Source organism: Macrobrachium rosenbergii, chromosome 53 (genome assembly GCF_040412425.1).
Source record: "Macrobrachium rosenbergii isolate ZJJX-2024 chromosome 53, ASM4041242v1, whole genome shotgun sequence".
NCBI lineage: Eukaryota > Metazoa > Arthropoda > Malacostraca > Decapoda > Palaemonidae > Macrobrachium > Macrobrachium rosenbergii.
This window is the reverse complement of record NC_089793.1, coordinates 20295559-20315404: the sequence shown is the minus strand read 5'-3', so window position 1 is coordinate 20315404 and position 19846 is coordinate 20295559. Positions and strand designations below refer to the sequence as shown.

Genomic DNA, 19846 nt, shown 5'->3' with positions numbered 1-19846 from the left:
GGGGCGGGGTAGGTAGTGGAACAGGTGGGTAGGGGAGACACCCACCCTCCTGCAAACCTGTTTGTCCGTCCTGGGTGGTGGCGTGGTAGGGGAGACAGCATCACAGTTCCAGGGCACGCCAACAAGCTCGTTAACAATAAATCTTGGGATGACTGTCACAAACAACTTGCAAGCAATCGAAAATAATAATATGAGCAATAAACATGCATGAACAATGAAAAACGGATCAGAATTATATCTCAGTGATGAACACTCAACCCCAAATCCTGATAATTTTATTGGGTTTCTTGGGAAAATGCAAAGGCTCAAAAGCAATCGAAAATATGAGCAATAAACATGCACGAACAATGAAAACGGATCAGAATTATATCTCACTTACTGATGAACACTCAACCCCAAATCCTGATAATTTTATTGGGTTTCTTGGGGAAAATGTAAAGGCACTAGCAAATTGGAAAAATGGCGAAAGCATTGCTATATACCTATGCTTGATGAGGGCGTAGGTGTGGTTGTTAGTTTATTTGGTAGAAATATTTTTGCATCAAAATCTTCCAGATTTAACACTGTTGTATGAAATTTTGTTAAATCATAATTTTGTGGATTATTATATCTTTAGCATTATTTTATGCATCTGGTTTACTTCTTGGTAAAGTGTGCGAACCTTTTTAACAGCCACCCGAACCAAATGGCTAGAAAGTCGGGCTATATTTGCAATGATCAAGATAAAGGGAGTGCTCTTTACCTTGAAAAATACCTGTAAAACATGAAATAACTCGCATAAACTGGAACTCACCCTTTCTATCATTATCAAACGGAATTATGGACGGCCGGAATCTGGGCACAGTCTTGATGGAGTCTGGATAGCCAAAAATGTGTGCCAGCCGTCAAACTGTCGGTTTAAATATCTCACCAAATGGCGATCAAGATACAGTATTCGCTACTCACGAAAACTGTAGAGTTGGTCTCTATAAGACATGGTAAAATTATAGTATTCGTAGGTTAATAAAACACGAAAGATACCATTTCACTCTCTTGTTGGAGTTTAGTATATGACGTCATCAGATCCGCGATGGGTATCTCTTTATTTGCTTGTTTGATTGAATGCACGTCTCCAGTCCCAAGTATCGTATCGTTAGTGTCACCGCGCATCGTCGACGTTGTGTACCTCCTCGCCGGTTAAATCAGTGTCATCTGTTGTTATTAGTGCTGGACTGGCTTGACTCAGCTAGGATACTTAACATGTGAAAAGTGCGACCATAAATTATAAAAGATCGGGAAACTGAAACCAAAGATCATGAGTTGTTAATTGTGAGATGGACGATATGGGTGATGTGTTAGTTGCCAGAAACTGTTATCTTTAACCAAGCCCTGACGTAGGCCTAAAGGAGACGAAAAGTCTTCTATTTAAGAAACCTTCCGTAGGTGGGGAGTTCCACACCATTCTAATGTGTTATCTTGATTAAATGGTGATGGAGATGAATTACTGTTAAGATTAGAGTAGCCCCAAATATGGTACTGTTCATTGGCACATGCTAGGCTAATGCATCGGAAGTGGGTTACTGCAAATTAAGAGATAGTAAGTGAATGTCTTGTGATTAATATCCTCTGTGGTAATGGTAACTTGAAATGAATTACTTCCTATTGAATACTGTATGGTTGTTTATAATTGCTTTAAAGTGTAACTCACTTTCCTCCTGATATACAGTAAGATGCTGGGACTTGAAAGCGTAACAGCATTCTTGATGTTGAATGTTGTTAGCCTATGGAGAATCTGGCAAGTAACGAGGAATGTGCAGTGTAATTCATTGAAAGTCTTACAAATATGTTTAAGTGAAAATAAGTATTAGAGAATCATGTGGAGAACCTTTGACGAAGGCGGTCCCTGATAAAGAAACCAAAAACAGCAAACCCTCCAAACACTATTTTGGCCCACGAGTTTGTGAGGTGTTTCGTTACTTCATATTAGGCCTACATGGCGGTCTTCGTTCTGTTCATACCGGAGACTCAAACTATTGTATTGCCAAGACCAGGATCCAGAGCCAATTCCGTAATTCATTTTGGGGCGAAAGAAAACTGTCCACTGGTATCCCAAGTGTGAATGTCTCCAGGCGCAGAAGGTAAGTGATTTTAAAAATGTGAAGTAGGCTTTTGGTTTGTTATTACAGTTTTGCATTTGATTTTGACGACTTTGGTGGACCACGAGAGTCGTAGCCAGGAATTTTCATGGTAGGGGAGGGCATGGTATAAGGGCAGGACTGCTGTGTACGTAGGGCTTAATGTAATGTCTGAAAAAAGGTGAAAACATTTCATCTTGGACGTTTCAGAATTTCCAGTGGCCGGTGTCAGGAAGTGTCCAATAGATATATGATAGGGGGGTTATAATTGTTGGTTAAATTGTGCATACAAAACAGGCAAGAATTTATATATATATATATATATATATATATATATATATATATATATATATATATATATATATATATATATATATATATATATATATATATATATATATAAGCTCATTGCAATTATTGCCGATGGTGATATCGTATATAAGGATTGGGACATTAAAAGCAAAAATGCATGGAAGCTTAAATAAGGGGAATTCGCTTATCAAATAGATTATGTATCGTTTTCATACAGAGATCAGACGTTGCGCAATCTTTGTCAAACTAGAAATTATAAGGATTTCGTAGAGTTATGCACATATTGTATGATTTAATCATAAGATATTGTCTGGTAAAATACGACAAGGGCAGAAATTCTTCATTCCGTTGGTAATGCAGTGTAGTGTTCAATCTTTTGTAGTGTAATTGAAAGCGCGATTTTGGCAGAGGGCCGAAAAATAAGGGGAATTATGATATAAAACCTAAGTTCCCTTAATTGAAATTGAAGACTTAAGTAGCTTTCAAATTAATGTAGAAAAGGAACATAGTAGGTTTTGCGTTGCTTTAGAATGTAAAAATTCCAAATGATTTTGTCGAGATGTGGACATACTAAATTCATGACTTATTCCGTAACTAGCTGTGAATTTTTTTCCCTTTAGCTCTCATGTGAACTTGAAGGTTAATTTTGTGAAACGATTATCGTGGTAGTGGTAGTTGTAATGAAAGGGTACATATACTCTATTAACGTTTAATAAACATTCAGAATTTCGAAGAGGAAAAACAACAAAATTAACTAAAAATTGAGCAGGTTAGCGCCTTTTCACACGCCGTGGGTACTTGTAAAATCGAAAATAAAGGAACAGCAGATTTTTATTCCATCGCAGATACATATGACTGGTACCGTATTCCAAACACTTTTCCGAACTAATCATTCAAGAGATATCCCCAGCCTCAGTAGACGTTATGACACTTTTTACTGTCGAAATTGTTCATTCACAAGATATTTAGCTCGCTTTCCTTTTCAGTAGCTTCCATCATCATCGAACCATTGTTCATTTTCAAACTTTATAAATCTGTAATTTGTAATGCTAGGCTTTTATAAATCTGTAATTTGCAATGCTAGCGCTTGTAGCATGTTTGGGAGATGCAAACTTGATGTAAAAAATCGAGTACTTGAGTTTTTTTCAATCTCTCGTAAACTTGTGTTAACCCCAATGTAGGTTTGGGAGTGCAAGGAGAACAAGAAATGACCAAGATACGTAAACATTTAAATACCTTCTCCATGACTTAAGGTGTCCTATGGCAGAGTGGGTAGGGGTTTCATATCCCCCCCACCCCACCCACGTCAGCTAGGACCAGGTGCCTTAGGTTAGGGTAGGTTATGTGAATTTTTATACGCATTAATAATAAAAACTTCACGCAGTCTTCTTTTGTCGAAATTACTCGAGTTTCTACTCACACCTTCTTGTGGCAAAGATTGTCTCATACAAACAAAAGGTAAATTTTTGTTGTATATTTAAGCCAAATTTATGGATTTGTCTTTTTGAAGTTTGAGGAAAATCGAATTATTGCATGTTTTTGTTTTGCTTTTTGAGAAAAATTTTAGTTCATGTATATATATAGCTCACTGGATCCCAAGCAGTGCGCCCCTGATCCTAACCTAACCTACTTAAGATATAGCCTAGCCTACTTGTCACCATCTGGATAAAAACATCCTCTCTTCGGCTACTTATCCTTACTAGGACCACTATTTTGATAGAAACTGGAGGTTTGGAAGTGGAATGGTGAGGGCTGTCCTTTACAACCTGTGGTTGATAATTCAGGTTGCAGCATTTGCAATTCCTTGAGGTAATTTCCTCAAAATACCAGGTGTGCGTTGCACAGATCTTGATACTCATATAATAGAAAAATTATAATCCTTAAAGTTAACACACTTTTTCTGATTACAACACCTTCATTTGCATATTTTAAGACTGCAAAGTTTTTGTTGTTACACCACAATAAACAGTTTCTTCCATCTCCAACCACTTTTTTTTATTATAAAACCATTAGGAGGGCAGTCAGCATAGGTGACATGATGTTCCCATGTAGCATCCCAGTATATAGTGGGATGCTACTGCCAATTCACTAGACAAAACTCTGTCAACATTAGTTTTGTATCTGTTTTATTTTAGTTAGTTTTACATTTGTGCTTACGGAAATACAGACCTTCACCTTTATTGTAGGAGTATTCCGTAAAGCAAGCTCTAACAATAATCATTGAAACTTGTAACAAGGTGGTTAATTTTAGTTAGGTAGGGGAGTGGTTGGGACCCCACTTACCTGCTGTTTTATTGCACTTTTTGCATAGCCAGTTGTCGAGCTAGGACATCTTGCTGTCCTCTAACTGTTGTATGTATTGTGTTTGTGCTTTTTGTTCAGCATTTATTTGAACAAGAAGTGAACAACAAAAGGTATGAAAGATGTAAGCAGGTTAAGTTAGGTATACCTTAGTTTTACCAGACCACTGAGCTGATTAACAGCTCTCCTAGGGCTGGCCCGAAGGATTAGACTTTTTACGTGGCTAAGAATCAATTGGTTACTTAGCAACGGGACCTACAGTTTATTGTGGAATCCGAACCACATTATAGCGAGAAATGAATTTCTATCACCAGAAATAAATTCCTCTAATTCTTCATTAGACGGTCGGAGACTCGAACTCGGGCCTAGCGAGTGATAGCCCACAATTCTACCAACTCGCCCAACGAGGAACTAATGTGCAGGTGTTTGCTGCTTTATATCCTTGGTGTTAGTGTAACCAATTGTGTTGTTCTTCAGTGCTAGGTCCTGCAAGGAGTGTGCTGGGTGATTCCTTCACAGCAGAGAGTTTCAGTAGTGGTGAGGAAGGCCAAAATATGTTCTCTGTGTACAGGGATTCTTCAGCTTGAATCTTTTTGGCTCTCTCTCTCTCTCTCTCTCTCTCTCTCTCTCTCTCTCTCTCTCTCTCTCTCTCTCTCTCTCTCTCTCTCTCTCTCTCTTTCTGCTCATTCTCCCCAGGCTCACTGGGGTAGGCAGTCGTCACATTCTGCCAACTTGGGTGTGTATGCTGAACCCTCCGCAGGTAAATGAGTGGTACTTGCTTGTGGTTCACCTCTGCCTTCCCCTTCTTTGTTGGCAACTTCCTGGAGAGTTCTGGCAGGCGTTTCTGCCCCCTCTGTATTACAAGCAACCCATCTTTTGCTGCTGGTCTCGTCAAATAACTCAACACTTGAGCCTCCTGTGACAGCTGTCTTAATTGTGGAAATACCCCCAAGATATCGAGCATAGACCATACTCTGACAATACTCTTCTAACACTGCTACCTGCCTCAACATGTCTTTTACTGTAGCTGAGGAGAGTAAGATGTGGACAGAGTAAGGTGAGAAACATGTTCAGTAGGAAGAAGAAGAAGAATGAGGTTTCAGGAGCCCTCTTGCAAGAAGTCCCATTGGACTTTGAGAGAGTAACTTCCTTCTTTGGGGGTTGATGATGGCATTCATTCACTTATGGATGGGATGTCTGCTGTATATAAGTTTGACACAGGGTTCCCTAAGTGTGCTAATGAACCGTTGTCTCAGTGTTTCCTTCCAAGACATGAGGACTGTCCAGGATTTTCCTTGTTCATACATGTACCAAGGTATGCCGAGAAGAGTTAGCACCATCTTCTCACTCAATGTGAGCATGTTCCCAGGATTCTGTGCTTGCGGACAGAAGGTTTACAGGCTGCCACTGTGCAAAACTGCTAACTGTCATGACTGTAAGTACATGGTAGTGCAACCCCTTGGGCATTGCCTGGCTCCTGCAGAATTTCCAGTATGTGAGTGAAGTATCCCCAGATCATGTGCATACAGATATGAAAGGTTACCACATTATAATACTACTGGATATGTTGGTGAGCTGAGTGCATGTGATTATTCAGACACTGGGGTTTTTCCTGGTTCATCCAAGATTCCTTATGTGGGTGTGCACTGTAGTGCCCTTGAGTGTTTGTCTGTAGCATCTACTAGTTATGTTTGGGCTGATTATATGAAAGTCTACAAGAATGTGGGCCATGATTTTGAGTGGTTATAAATCAATCCCAGTTCATGATTTAGTGATCAGTACCGCCAGGTCTGATCATTCATGTTCACAGTCTTGAGAGTGCTCACCAAGGCAGACTGGTGTATCAGCCTCTGTTTTGGGAGAGAATCTAACTGATGCTGTGGCAAATCTGTTAGGAACTGAAGTTTCACTTCCTTTAGCACTCCTTCAGGCTGAGTTGGAATACTTTTTTCATGAGACTGTTGGGCTCTGTTTTGAACTTAATGGTCTCGTGAAGCAACCACTGCTGCTATGCCAAAATCATTTTGTTGATAGAGGCTACTTTAGGGTGCACTACAGAGATGAGACAGTCATTCTGACTACTGTGGTTGCTGCTTACTTGTGGTGTCTTGGATCAGTAAATGGTCTGATGTGTAGATAAGAGGATTCCTTACTGTCCGTCAGATCGAGTAAGCTACTTTCATTGCCATTGTCCTTCCAGAGGAAGTTCTACATGCTAGTGGATGTATAGACTACTCCCTTTCAAGTTGTTTTGTCAGTCTGCAGATGCACATACAACCTTCCTCTAGAGAAATTTCAAGAAACATTTTTCTTCTTGGTACCAGAGGATGGACCACCCTCTCTGATTGGTGTTGTAGACATGAGGTCTCTCTGGTTGGAGTTTCTTTTGTGCAAGTTGTGAACTTACCCAGTTAAGGTACTTGAATGACATAAGGGTGGACAACTGGATTTCTGTGCGGGCCTAAAATCTTTGGCTTATCAGGTGTGACTCCCTCTGGTTTACATATAACCAAGGGTTCATGGGCCCACTGTTAGACCAGATTATATTAGGGGTTACATTTCACTTTTCCCTTACTCATGATCTCTACAGGGAGCATGGCGTTTCTGGGTAGAGGGTCAATTTGCCACTTAGCTGAGTCTCCTACACGAAAGACTACGGTTTGTATTTCTGTAGGAACAAAACTAATTTTCTAAAGTAAAATGCATTTCTGCTAGCAATACAAACCAGAGCCTTGATTCCCACTGACCCACCTGCCTCCAATTAGGGTAACCACCTTGGTACCAAGTTTCAACAACCAATACAGTTCATGTTGGGGAATACTGATACTGTATGTAGAAAGCTCTAATGTGTATAATCAGGATAAATACAGATTACTTTACTAATTTGGTATACTGCATCGAACAGGAATACCATAGCAATATAAGATCTTCCTTAACATTGATCTGTGGATGTTGTCAGAGCTTTCCTTTAATCAGCAAAACTGCTTAGAGGGGGATTTTTAAATTTCATACACTGCTGCACAATAAATTTAAATATATATATTTGATGTGGATGACTTTTTCTTTTCTAACATCAGTCTATTCATCTCAGAGTATTTTAGTAGCTTCTTTTTGCAGCCAATTGCAAATGAGTATGCTGAACAGATTCATCACTAACAAATTATGTGCAGTGCCTCAGTAGTTACCACTCTGAGTCAGGCCACATTTCTTTGGTGTCTTTGCCATGGCTCCATTCCCAGTCACCATGGCTTGTTTTCTCATTCCATGGTCAACAATACAGTCTTGTGTCATACACTGTATCATTTGATTTTCTGCTAAAATCTTCTAAGTAACTCCATTATAAACCAGTGCTTTCCATCTCCAGAGTTTCTTTATTACTGTGATCCTTGCAAAAAAAGCCCATGATTTTGTTTATTAGTTCATTCAGAGTTTCTGATCTGACTCTGGTATATGATTCCAATTATTTCCCTCGAATTGCTTATTCATACATCACCAAAATGTCCCAGCCAGTGTTATCTTATCCTTCTTTTGAATCTATTGTTGACCCATTCCTCCTTTTGATAGGTAGGCTATAGGCCTATTCCTCTTTTTCTTTTCACCAGGGATATTTCACTAATACATTCAGTAGGCAATCCTAATTCCAGTGCCACTTCCAGACACTTACTCATTTATTTTTCGCAGAGACTTTACTCATATATTCTCTTGTAGCCTACTTTAATTTTGATCTCTGGTCTTGAGTACTCAGTGCATTCTGCATTGCTTTCTTTATCCCCCTTCTTGAAATTTTTTATACAATTTTGTTTTGCTTTTTTTTATTCTTTATGTTTATCTTAGGTGTCATCTGATGTCCAAGGTTTCCTTGTAACTCTGTATCCCAGCATATATACGGTATACCTTTTCCTCGCAGACTAATGTACATTCTTGGTGCTAAACTCACAGTTCGTTTGCTCCTCTTCAGATTTGATTTCTAAATCTGGAACTGTGTTCACCTTAATGTATTAAATTTAGGCACTCTGCAACTTTGTTATTAAGTTTTTTCTGATTACAGCTTTGATTTGGTGATAACTAGTTGATGACTGCTACTGAACTCTGCTCCTCTGTATCTCCTAACATTCCTGAGCGTTCTTTTTCTCTGTAAGTTGATGGTTTTGGGATCTATTTGATCCCTATTAATGCCATCTGGAAATGTCCAGTATTTATGGATAACTTTATGTTGGAAAAGAGTACCTCCAATTCGGAGATTATTTGCTGCACAAAAACCAATCAGTTTTGCCCCATTTCGTCGCAGTCTCTCCCATTACATCCTCCATACCGTCATTGTTCTTACCAACTTTTGTATATCTCTTTCTGGTAATTCATATATAACATTCTATATTTTATTAAATATTGTAATTTACTGCTCACCGCTTGTGTAGTCAGTCAGTGCCTTTTCAGCATTTAGAGTTAGGATCATGCCTACTCCTCTACCAGCTCCATCTGTTCTTGAATTAATGTAGACATTGCCTCCTTCCATCCTCTCTCTTTCCAATTCTTGTACACAACGATTAACGAATAGATATGTCCAGTCCCTATCTCTGGAATTAATTTAATTTCTTTTACCTTTGCATATTTCCAGTTTGATTTAAGGTTCTTTCATTATTATTTCTTAATTAAAATTTATCCTTAGTGTTAGTAACCCAGGAACTGGGGGCCGTTTTAAAATTTTGTCCAGCCAATTCAAATTTAAATTCAAATTCAGATTCAAAACTATATACATATGAATACAATTACTAAACATATTAAAAATATATAAGTATTAGTAAAAATAACTCATCCCCTGGGTGTTACGACCTGATACAATCGGCTAACCAGGAACCGGGGGCCGTTTTAAAACTTTGTCCATCCATTAATGCTGTAAGGCAGAATCACTGGGCTATTCATTGGCTAGGGGTACCGAAGATAATCAGTTCCTTTTAGCAGTCGGCTCATAGCTGACCAAGTCCATTGCTCTGTTATTTCAAGATAATTTGAAGGTTTTATATTTTTTCCTTATGATTGTAAAGAACATGAGAAATGTTTCAACTTCCTCAAAACAAAGCGTTTTGTTTTCCATGAAGTCTTTTGACAGTAGCCACATCAGAGGGGAATGTTTCATATTAATCCTTTTTGCTGGGGCGGGGTATTATATATACTTGAATTTATGCAAGTTAATAAGGGCTGAGATGCAGTATATTATTTCAAGATAAATCCTTTTCTTTATCCATTAAGTGTAGTCAAGAAACAGACATTTTCAGTAAAGCCAAAGTTATTTGATTTGTAATACAATCGTAGCCAAGAAATACACAAGTTCAAGATGACTTTTATGTATTTGTGACACTGGGAAAAATGTCAAAATAAGAACTTTAGTTTGCCAGGTTTTCAGGTTATTCATATTCAGAAATAAACATAAGTTAATAGAGATTCATTTCCGGAAGTTTAGTATCTTTTTCCAACGTTTAGGTTACACGACAATATCCGTGGAGACTTTTCTATTACCTTTCTTATTCATCATTTAATTCTCAGCTTAATGTTTTTTTTTACTCATAATTTTCTCCTCATGGTTTTTCTGGTGATATTAACCTGTGAATTTTGTTTTACATTTTCCTTCTTACGATTTCCTCCAAATGTTTTGATTTTACACTTCAGCTATCAGGCGTTTACCTTTTCCTGCAATATTTTCATCCTTGCATGATTGTTGATTTCCCCTCCGGGTGAAATGAAACACTGTGCATAATTCTTTCATTTATATTATCTCAAAAATAGGAAAGTGGGAATAGCTGTTTAAGACCGGTTTTTATAACATCTACAAAATGGCGCTGATATCACAAAAAAGGAGGACCGACCGAGGGGCGGTAAGAACGGGTGGCAGTATGCATGATAAAGTACAGAGAGAGAGAGAGAGAGAGAGAGAGAGAGAGAGAGAGAGAGAGGAGATAACAATGTTCTCCATAGTTCTTGATAGTAAAAAAAGGTCCTGTATCAGAATTCAGTTTAGTGAAAAACAACATTCAAGTTAAGTCGGTGTTTACTGTGGAGAAATGTAAAGGGTCTTCTTATCATTTCTTGACTGAATGTTTTTCATTTACTTGGCGTCTTCCTTTTCACGCAGGCAAAAGTCTGTGCTGCGTTGCGTTTTTCTTTCGCAATGAAAACAAAGAGGAAGTCTGTGACTGTCGAATTCTTTCAAAGTATAATGGCATATGTCAGTTCAGACGAAGATACTCAAAACGACTTCTCCGAATAGATGGGACTTAGGACGCGATTGATGAATGATGCTCAAATGCTACGAAACACGAGAAGGAAGTAGCGACACAAACATGAAGAGGATGAAACATCTACGATCAAACAAGACCAACAGAGCATTAATCGTCATGACGTGTTAATCCTCCTTATGAACAATGATAATCTCCAATCCACATAAGATAAATATGGCTATTCATATATCTATAGAGTGTAAAATGTACTAACGCTTACGAATTGCTGGTCCAATTATTGTGAGATCAGTGGCATTTTCCTCTTGTTTTAATATACTCCAAATCCATGAAAAAATAAGTTACTTTTCATATACAACTCGAGTGGAAGTCACAGGGGGAGGAGGAAGAGGAGGAGGAAGAGGCAGAGGTGGAGGGAGTGAAGAAATGGAAGAGAAAGATAAGAGAAGTGGCCTGAACAGCTTGAAAGGCTTATCATTATTATTATTGTTATCATTATCATTATTACTATTATTATTATTATATTATTATTATTATTAATTATTAAAATGATTTTCTTTTATCTCACAGTGAACGATTCCTTCGTTTCATTGAAAAGAGCAACTAACAGAACGTGATTTTTATTTGACAACAAGAGAAATCTGTACTTAACATATAAGCTATAACAATAAGATGAACACTTATACACTTATCATAGCGATTTGTCAAGGAAAACAGCAGAAAAAAAAAATTCAAGTTCACATCTGCCTGTCTTCTTCAAAAACACATTTGCTTCTTTTGTCTTCTTCTGATATGGTTATATTAAGACACTTGGCCCGTTCAGACGTCATGGGGGGAAAAAGGAAAGTAAAATAAAATGTACATAGCCAGAACTCCTATGTCGGATATCCTAATTTCGTCCTAAAGGATACTCAACCCAAATCTGAAAGTTGGTTTTTATGGTGACGCCCATAAAAGGAGTTGTTGGAGACAGACAAACACGAAGACTGTCTTCCAGAAAGGAGGACATGCCACTAACATGTTCGTGACGTGATATATATATACATATATATACACACACACATATATATATATGTATATGTGTGTGTGTGTGTCCATACATGTATATGATAAAAATAATAACTTCACCATTTTGTTATTGAAACTATATACATTCAAATATCCATGTTTAGACAAAAAATAAATTACAATGTCCATTTACATCATGACTTGAAAGCAAGGTTTCAAGAAGGCCATGGAGGTAAATGAAATATATGAGTCTAGTATTTAAATTTCTCTCTCTCTCTAAATATATATATATATATATTAAACTATATATTCATAAAAATCCGATGGTAACCCACATTACAGGCTAGAATACGTTTTGTATGACTGGTAACGAAGCGATGGATAAGGGAGGGAGAGGGAGGGAAGGAGGGAGGGAAGGCTGACGTTGGCTATCGGGTGGGTAGGAGGGAGGGAGGACTGATTCTCCGAGGCATGACGACCCACGATGCAAGCGACCCAAACTGACCTGGCAAGTATGACCTCGAGGGTTGTGGTGGCAATCATAGGTCATTCCGATAAAACGAAAGAAACCTGAGTGACTCTCTTGATCCAAGGGTCGACTGACGACAACGAGGGTCAAAAATGGGGTCATGACCTGAAGCTGACGAATGATACTTTACGACATTTCATTGTATAAAGGCGAGGTTCTTGATTGCAGTTTTCAGATTGGCAAAGCGTCTGTTGAAAAATGTTCCAGGCTGCATGACGTTTTTCAAAGCATTTTTTTTTTTATAATTAGACGAAAAGTTATAGTAAAAGTTTATTTTGTACGCGTGTGGTATTTGTCTGCATATTTTTACTGCATATACTGAGGTTTATACATTCTAAATGTGTGTCTGTATAGTCAGCACCAATCCGTTGCAACAGGTTGAGAGAGAGAGAGAGAGAGAGAGAGAATATGTATTTTCTTACACCCACTAATCTTTTGTTAGGCCAGCAATCACTAAAGATATCAACTATGACTAAAAATCTATTTACCAGCAGTCAATAATATATTACTGAGCCAATTGTTTTGTTAGTTTGTTGCTTTAAATATAAAATATAATAATAAAAAATTAATCAATAGGAACATAATGTTTGAGGGTTTTTCAGTGATACTAACCTGGCCATAAAAAGAATATATGTATATATCTTCAAATCCATCGAAATTCCCTCTCTTTAAGATGATTATTGCTACATAGAAGCTCAAGGCAAAAATATATATATTTTTATATTTATATATATATCTGTTTTATACACATATCTCGGATGACCCCAGCACCATATGGGACAAGCCAGGAACACGCAGAGAAATAGATAGATAGATAGATAGATAGATGAACAAACCCGTGGGTCGCTTTTGGGTACACAAGTATACCATCCATGAGATATCTGCTAACAGTCTGAGAAGCCCAGAATATATAAAATACTACTCCCAGGTCATCCGCATGTGTGTATGTCTGAAAAGTATATGGGGGAGGGGATCCATGGTCAGGGGGAGGGGGAGTGATGGGAAGGGAGGGGAAGGGAAGAGGGGGAGGGAAACATTCAAAAAGTCTTACCACTGAGGGTAAACCATAATAAAATGAACAAATATAACTTTTAGATTGTCCTTCAAAACGACTGTACAACAAGGTATACTTATGCGACATCAAAATCTTTGGAATTTCAAAATTGCTTAATCATCGCTTTCTTTGGACTTGCTAATAGGTAATGTTGCCAACAGAATCTGTTGTACTGTTCAACTATAGGTACATCAGCGAAAAAGAAAGTAATCGAGTACTACTGTTCAATATTGGGGGGAATCATGTTTTGTTGCAAAATCACAGGAGGAACAGCTACCTGTTTCCCTCTCATTCCTGCCAACTTAGCCGACAGCACGTTGTATCGACAGGAACTGATCGGCGAAAGCCCACAAATTTCATGATTTTCAGTCTGATTTGCAGAGGTGTGCTGCCTTTGCAACGGAACCTCACATCTGATGGAAGCGATGGTTGGGAGAGTGACGCATGGGAGGGAGAGCGGCTATTCACATGAGGTTTATTGGATTCAGTGGACGTATAGTTGAAGGATTGTGAACACTGAATATATGACACAAAATTACATATAATACTGACTAAAACATAAAAGGCAAAACAGTGACCAGACAACGTTAAAACTGGGACAAATAGGCTGAATTCAAGCCATGGCAATAATATTCGCTATAGCGGGGTTACATACGGGCGCCGCGTTCAGGCTACAGGTACTCGAGACTTTCCATTGAAAATATTTTATTAGTTCTAGCAGCACATTTTGAGACTGAGAACCTATGTAACTCCCACTTAGACTGAAAAAAGCATTAGTAGATCATTTACTCTACAATATTATCACCGGCCCAAGAACACATTCAGAGGGACAACATACAATAGCAGAAAAAAAAAAAGTTCTGGAACAGTCGCCCAAGTCTTAGGATTTGTTACACCCATCCTTCACACGGATGCAGCTCTCCTCTTGGGAAGAAACTGCGAACTTTCTCACAAGCCATGACCTTCCAAGCACAGGTTCTATCTTAGGGGTTTCAAGGTAAGAAGGGCAGTCCAAGCAACCATGATTTTTGGGGAACGGTTGATTTTACTTAAATGCAAACTAAATTATCCTGTTTCCACTTGGAATGCTATAGGGACAGCACCATAAGGCTAGCGTTAAAAAGTTGTACACATTAAGTGTATAAAAAAAGTCATTCATTCAAATGCACACATGAACCCTTTTCAAACATGTTATATAACTGCTCGTCCAAGCAGTACGATAAGGGCAAGTGACAGGCGTAATAACAATAAACCTCTGCTATTTCATTCAGGGCATATTTAGCATGTAAGCCATATTACTTACATACCATAACACTTCCAGTTAACCAAAATAACACATTTCATTCACCATCAAAATACATTAATGTGTACACCAAAAATTCTGTTACTCTTATTCTCAGACTGAACCTTCTTACAGAATTATGCGACTTGATATTTAAAGAGCGTAAATATTTGGAGTATTTATGTACAGGGTTTTGTACAATTACCTATGCACAAGGTAAGGCCGAAAATATTGTATTTCAGACTATCCTAAGTTGACTTAAAAGTAATTACAAAAATACATAATTAAGCTTTACTGAGCTCAAAGTATAAACAATATTCTCATTACTCATTCTTCAAATTCATTTTTTTAAATATTTTCCAGTAAATCACAGAATGACTAGTTTGTCAAGGCATACCGCCGAACTGACAAGTCTCAGATGCTGACACTACTCAGAGTTTCCCACTCAAGTAGTACCTGGAGCTGAACTTCCAACCGGGGCCTTTTCCTTATACCGATTATTAGAAAATAACTTTGCTATCATACTTTTTGTAAACTCTGTAAATGAACTGTGTATGTGCTTTTGCTGCCATCATAGTGTGTGCAACTTACAACCACAATGCACATTTTACTTCTAACTATGCAAGTTCACTGCAAAGTGTGTTCCTAAAACTTGTTGAAGTCTGTTGTTGAAGTACACCAAGAATGCTGAAATGGTATGCAAATGTAGGTACTGAGGTTTTGTTTAGCGTACACTAGTTCGAGTAGGTCAGTGAGGACTGGCTCACCACTTTCATTACCTGTCTCAGGGCCACGGCTGCAGAAATATACTGCCGAGGCCCAACAGTTTCATCTGGTGGCCATCACCCCAACAGCTTCAACAGGGAGGGCCTGTTGGCCTGTAGCAGAATGAAAACATGTCTTCTCACTAATTCAGAAAGGTAAGCTGGAGACAAACATGTTCTCAATAAGCTGAGGTGCAGGAACAAGGTCTTCAAGCTTGAGATAGAAAATCCTCTGAAGGCCCTGCACAGAGAGAGACCGTAGCTCAGGTAACTTGCCAAGAATGCGAGAGAAGTAGTGAGGTTTTTTCTGTGCTTCTGCGTTGTAGGTAACATGATCTCTTAGTGAATTGATAATCTTCATTTGTAACTGCTCAACTTTCTTTGTATCCTTGAGTCCATGTCGCTCTGTAATGAAAATTTTCCGTTTTATATAAGACTGCATTACAGTTAATCTATTAATTGCATAAAATTCAAAATTACTAAGAAAACAAGAAAATACTTAGCAGATAAAAGTCCTTGAACAATCATGGTGATTTTCTAATGTGATACTGTGCTTTCTTTCAATACCAATACTGTACAGTGTATGCAATGTAATTCTAATTTCAAAACACCTTGAGGTATACTTTCATTACAGTGATAATTCTGTGTTTACATCATATTTAATCAGTCTTGCACTTGCCTGTAATAATAGTCAATGCTGAAAGGCATGCAAATGCAGAAATATCCAAATCCATTGCTTTTAATGAAGCTGAAAAGTCTAGAATGCCTTGTAGCCATTCCCCAAACGATCTCTCACATTGAGATCTATGCAATACACGTCCGCTGTCAAAGACAAACTTGGTTTCATCGGGGTTGCTCCTGAAACAACAAAAATGAAAGTTTAATTTCTGGCTCATTCTTCTTAGGATCTCAGTAATGGATACTAAATATCACTGGACAATAGCAATACTGAAGTAATAAAATCACACATTAAAAGAAGCCAAAAAATATAAGAAGAAACAATATTTAATACTTACACAAGTCTGTATGCAACTCTTAAGACAAAGAGTTCAAGAGAGGCTGACTGGAATAAAAGATCTTGGTCCTCTCTTGCAAGATCATGATACCCTGGAATTTTTTCTGCAAAATGTCTGATAACTTCAATGCTGGAGGTGAGGAGGGCATAAAACTGTTGGATCCTTTCTGCTTCGGTAGTGGGAGAATCAGTTCCATTAGAAGGTTCACGGTACTGTGAGTAGTCAAGATTAGAAACATCAGGTGTTGTATCAACGTGAGCCCTTACCAAGGCTGTAATCAGAGACACTGGTGGTGATGGTGGAGATTCTTGTGGGCTCTTAGGTTTACTAGGTAAGCGACCCCGTCTGCCTTTCAAACTGTCAGTCCTTACTACTTCTTTAACCATTCCCACTACAAGACATTTTTGGAAACGGCAAAATTGACATCTGTTTCTTCGTCGTTTATCAACAGGACAGTTTTTGTCTGCAAGACATACATATTTTGCATTCTTCTGCACGGTACGCTTGAAGAATCCTTTACATCCTTCACATGTGCGAACCCCATAATGTTGACAAGCAGCTGTATCACCGCATACTGCACAAAGTTGTGATGGAGACTGAGGTTTTTGTTCAGATGCTGGTCGAGGAGCTGACATCGGAGGAGCATGAAGGCGCATCAAAGCAGGGTCAATGTGCTCACCCTTACGGCTTAGGAAGGACACTGGTGGGGTATTAGAAGTAGAGGCAGGGCCCATTTCTGTATACTGTTGGGATGTAGAGGGTCGCATGTAGTGTTCAGGATGCAGTGGCTGTAAAGCATCATAAGTAGGTGCAGCAGGATAAAATTCACTACTGAATGTCTTGGCAGGGCCACTGTATGCATGTGTAACTGGGACAGAAGGACTTGGGTAAGGTGCAGGCCGAGTATACACATGGGAAGCTTGAGTATATGCTTCAAATGAGGCTGGCTGCTGCTGTTGTTGCTGTTGAGGAGGAAGCTGAGCTTGCTGTTGGATTTGCTGCTGTTGCTGTGGAGAGGCTTGTGGGAAGGCTTGGTGAGCTGGTGGTGGCTGTGGATAATCTGCAGGTCTGCCTTCATCAGTTTTGAAAGTAAACACATCAGATCCCAGTGGTCTGTATCTTGGAGAATAAGTCTCTTGGAAGCTAGGTAGGGCTGCAGCAGCTGCTGCTGCAGCAGCAGCTGCTGAAGCTGATGTACTCTGCCCTGGAGAGCCTGGTGGAGGAGTTCCTGTAGAAGGATGGGTAATAACAGGCTTCAGGTCTTCAAGGGGTGGTGCTGTAAGAAGATATTCAGCTTGGAAGACATCACCAAATGTGGTTTCACTACTTTCACCATAGCTAGGGGTTGGAGTAGCTGTGAATGCAGATCCTAATTTGAACTCCTCACTTGTTGTTCCACCTAATGAGTCATCTCCAAATGATGATTGCAGGCCATATGATACTGACAATGCTTCTGCCACACTTGGGTGCAGCAGAGATTGCTGTTGGAAGAAAGAAAACAATCATTAATATTGACATAAACTTAAGTTAATTTGCAACACATTCATACACTTAACATGCTGATTCATGCAGAATTAAACAGAGAAAAGAGAAGACAGGGTGCGAGCAAGAGCAAACATGAGCAGACTATGAGCGGCAACAGCAGCAGTGGCAGCTGACATGCAGTGTGCGATTACGGCATAAGGATACCACAATGGCCACGAGCGATAACGCGGCGTTTGCGGTGGTGGCCGCCTACACTGTGCCGCAGGACAGTGGGTGTGGGCGGAGATGGTGCGTACCGGCTCAGGAGAAGTGGCGACACTCCTTCCTCCAGGGGGATCATCATGGGTACTCAAGCTGGCCTCTCCTGGAGCAGCTGTTGATTCGGTTGTAAGAAGCACAGGCGTAACAGTGATGGGAGAGGAAGATGGCGAAGATGATACAGGGAGAGCTGAAACCACCACTAATGCTTGTGAAGTAGCAATGCTGAGATTGACTGGGACCAGGGTGGCTAAAGTCGGTGGCGGTGAAGGTGTTCTGCTGGGTGGCTTCTCCTCCATACTGTGATTGTGGCTGTGGAAGTCGAATTCACGCCCCATCAGTACTGTGCTAACTTGGGAGAAGCCAGGGGATGCAGCCAGGAAGGAATACAACGATGACGACTCCTGATCTGGGCCCTCAGTCTTGTCGACAGAGTTAACCTTCCTTCAACACTCTGCCGTGCCGCACTTCAAAAGGGTTATTGAAACGTTGTTGACATTACCTCAACATCAGTAATAAAGACATTTTCAGTATCTTTATCATATTCACAATATGGACTACAAATTGGTTTAATTCAAAACAAGAGAGTGAACCTCCCTTTTCAGTTAAAATGAATGAACTCTACTTAAAAGTCAGACTCATCAAAAGTACTGATCATATTTCCAAAAATAATCACATCGTAAAAGAACAAAAGTAGATAAGCTCTCTGTAGTGCCTAAGTTGGTGCCGGGTTGAGTTAGTTGCCAGGACGGTTGAATCTACTGCTGCTATGTGGATCCCGGGGTGCGAAATAATTCCTTCATTCAGTGTAGACGGCCACCACAACTAAGCCCCATCGCAACCACAAACTTCAACCAAACAATCCTTCACAATCACTCTCATGAATTAAAACAAGCTTACGTCCTAGTATCTTAACAAATCTAACTACATGTACCTACTTAAAAGTAGGTCAGATCAGCTAACCACAAAATTCAACCTCAGTACAAAAAAGATTAGTCTCTTTCGTATCAAAACTAGTGATATCTGTCCATAAAATATCCTAACTTTAATATAGCCTTTCATTAAGAACGAGCACACGCAAGAACTCCTTACAAAAAATCTCCAAAATAAACCCACTAACACTTTCTATTAGATATAAATTAGATGGAGTTTAAATAGGATTCCAATATCAGGTTCAAATATTTACAAGTAGACACTATTACATTTACACATAAAAATGGAACAGCTATGCTGATAAACACATAGGCTAAACACTACAACAAATTACTGAATGCAGTAAATACAAGCACTAGTCTTTACTTGTAATCAGTCTAGTAATATATTAAATATTATCTAACCATCTGAATATATGTAGTTAGGTACGTGTGGAGGGAGACTGATTTGCCCAAGACCTCGTGTTATCAGTGGGTGAAAATGCTATTTTGATCAACTTTCATCGCCTTGTAATAATGAGCTTCTCAACTAACTTACTACTTCTGCTTTAGGTCTAGAAC

The 19846-nt window shown here is 39.0% G+C and overlaps 1 protein-coding gene across 5 annotated transcripts in view; it reads right to left on the bottom strand.

Annotated features, from left to right (window-relative positions):
• Positions 1 to 14236: 14236 nt before the first annotated feature.
• Positions 14237 to 19846, bottom strand: part of LOC136834335 (probable nuclear hormone receptor HR38) — a 286419-nt gene continuing 280809 nt past the window's right edge. For 4 of the 5 annotated variants that reach the window (XM_067096833.1, XM_067096829.1, XM_067096834.1 and 1 more), the window contains exons 3-5: positions 16611 to 18091; positions 16274 to 16452; positions 14237 to 15999 (exon numbers count right to left, since the gene is read on the bottom strand). In XM_067096833.1, coding sequence (XP_066952934.1) covers positions 15743 to 15999; positions 16274 to 16452; positions 16611 to 18091 — 1917 coding nt within the window. In that variant the 3' untranslated portion in view covers positions 14237 to 15742. Of the gene's footprint in view, positions 16000 to 16273; positions 16453 to 16610; positions 18092 to 18391; positions 18822 to 19846 lie in introns of those variants that run through there. The other variant, XM_067096831.1, reaches the window with a different exon arrangement.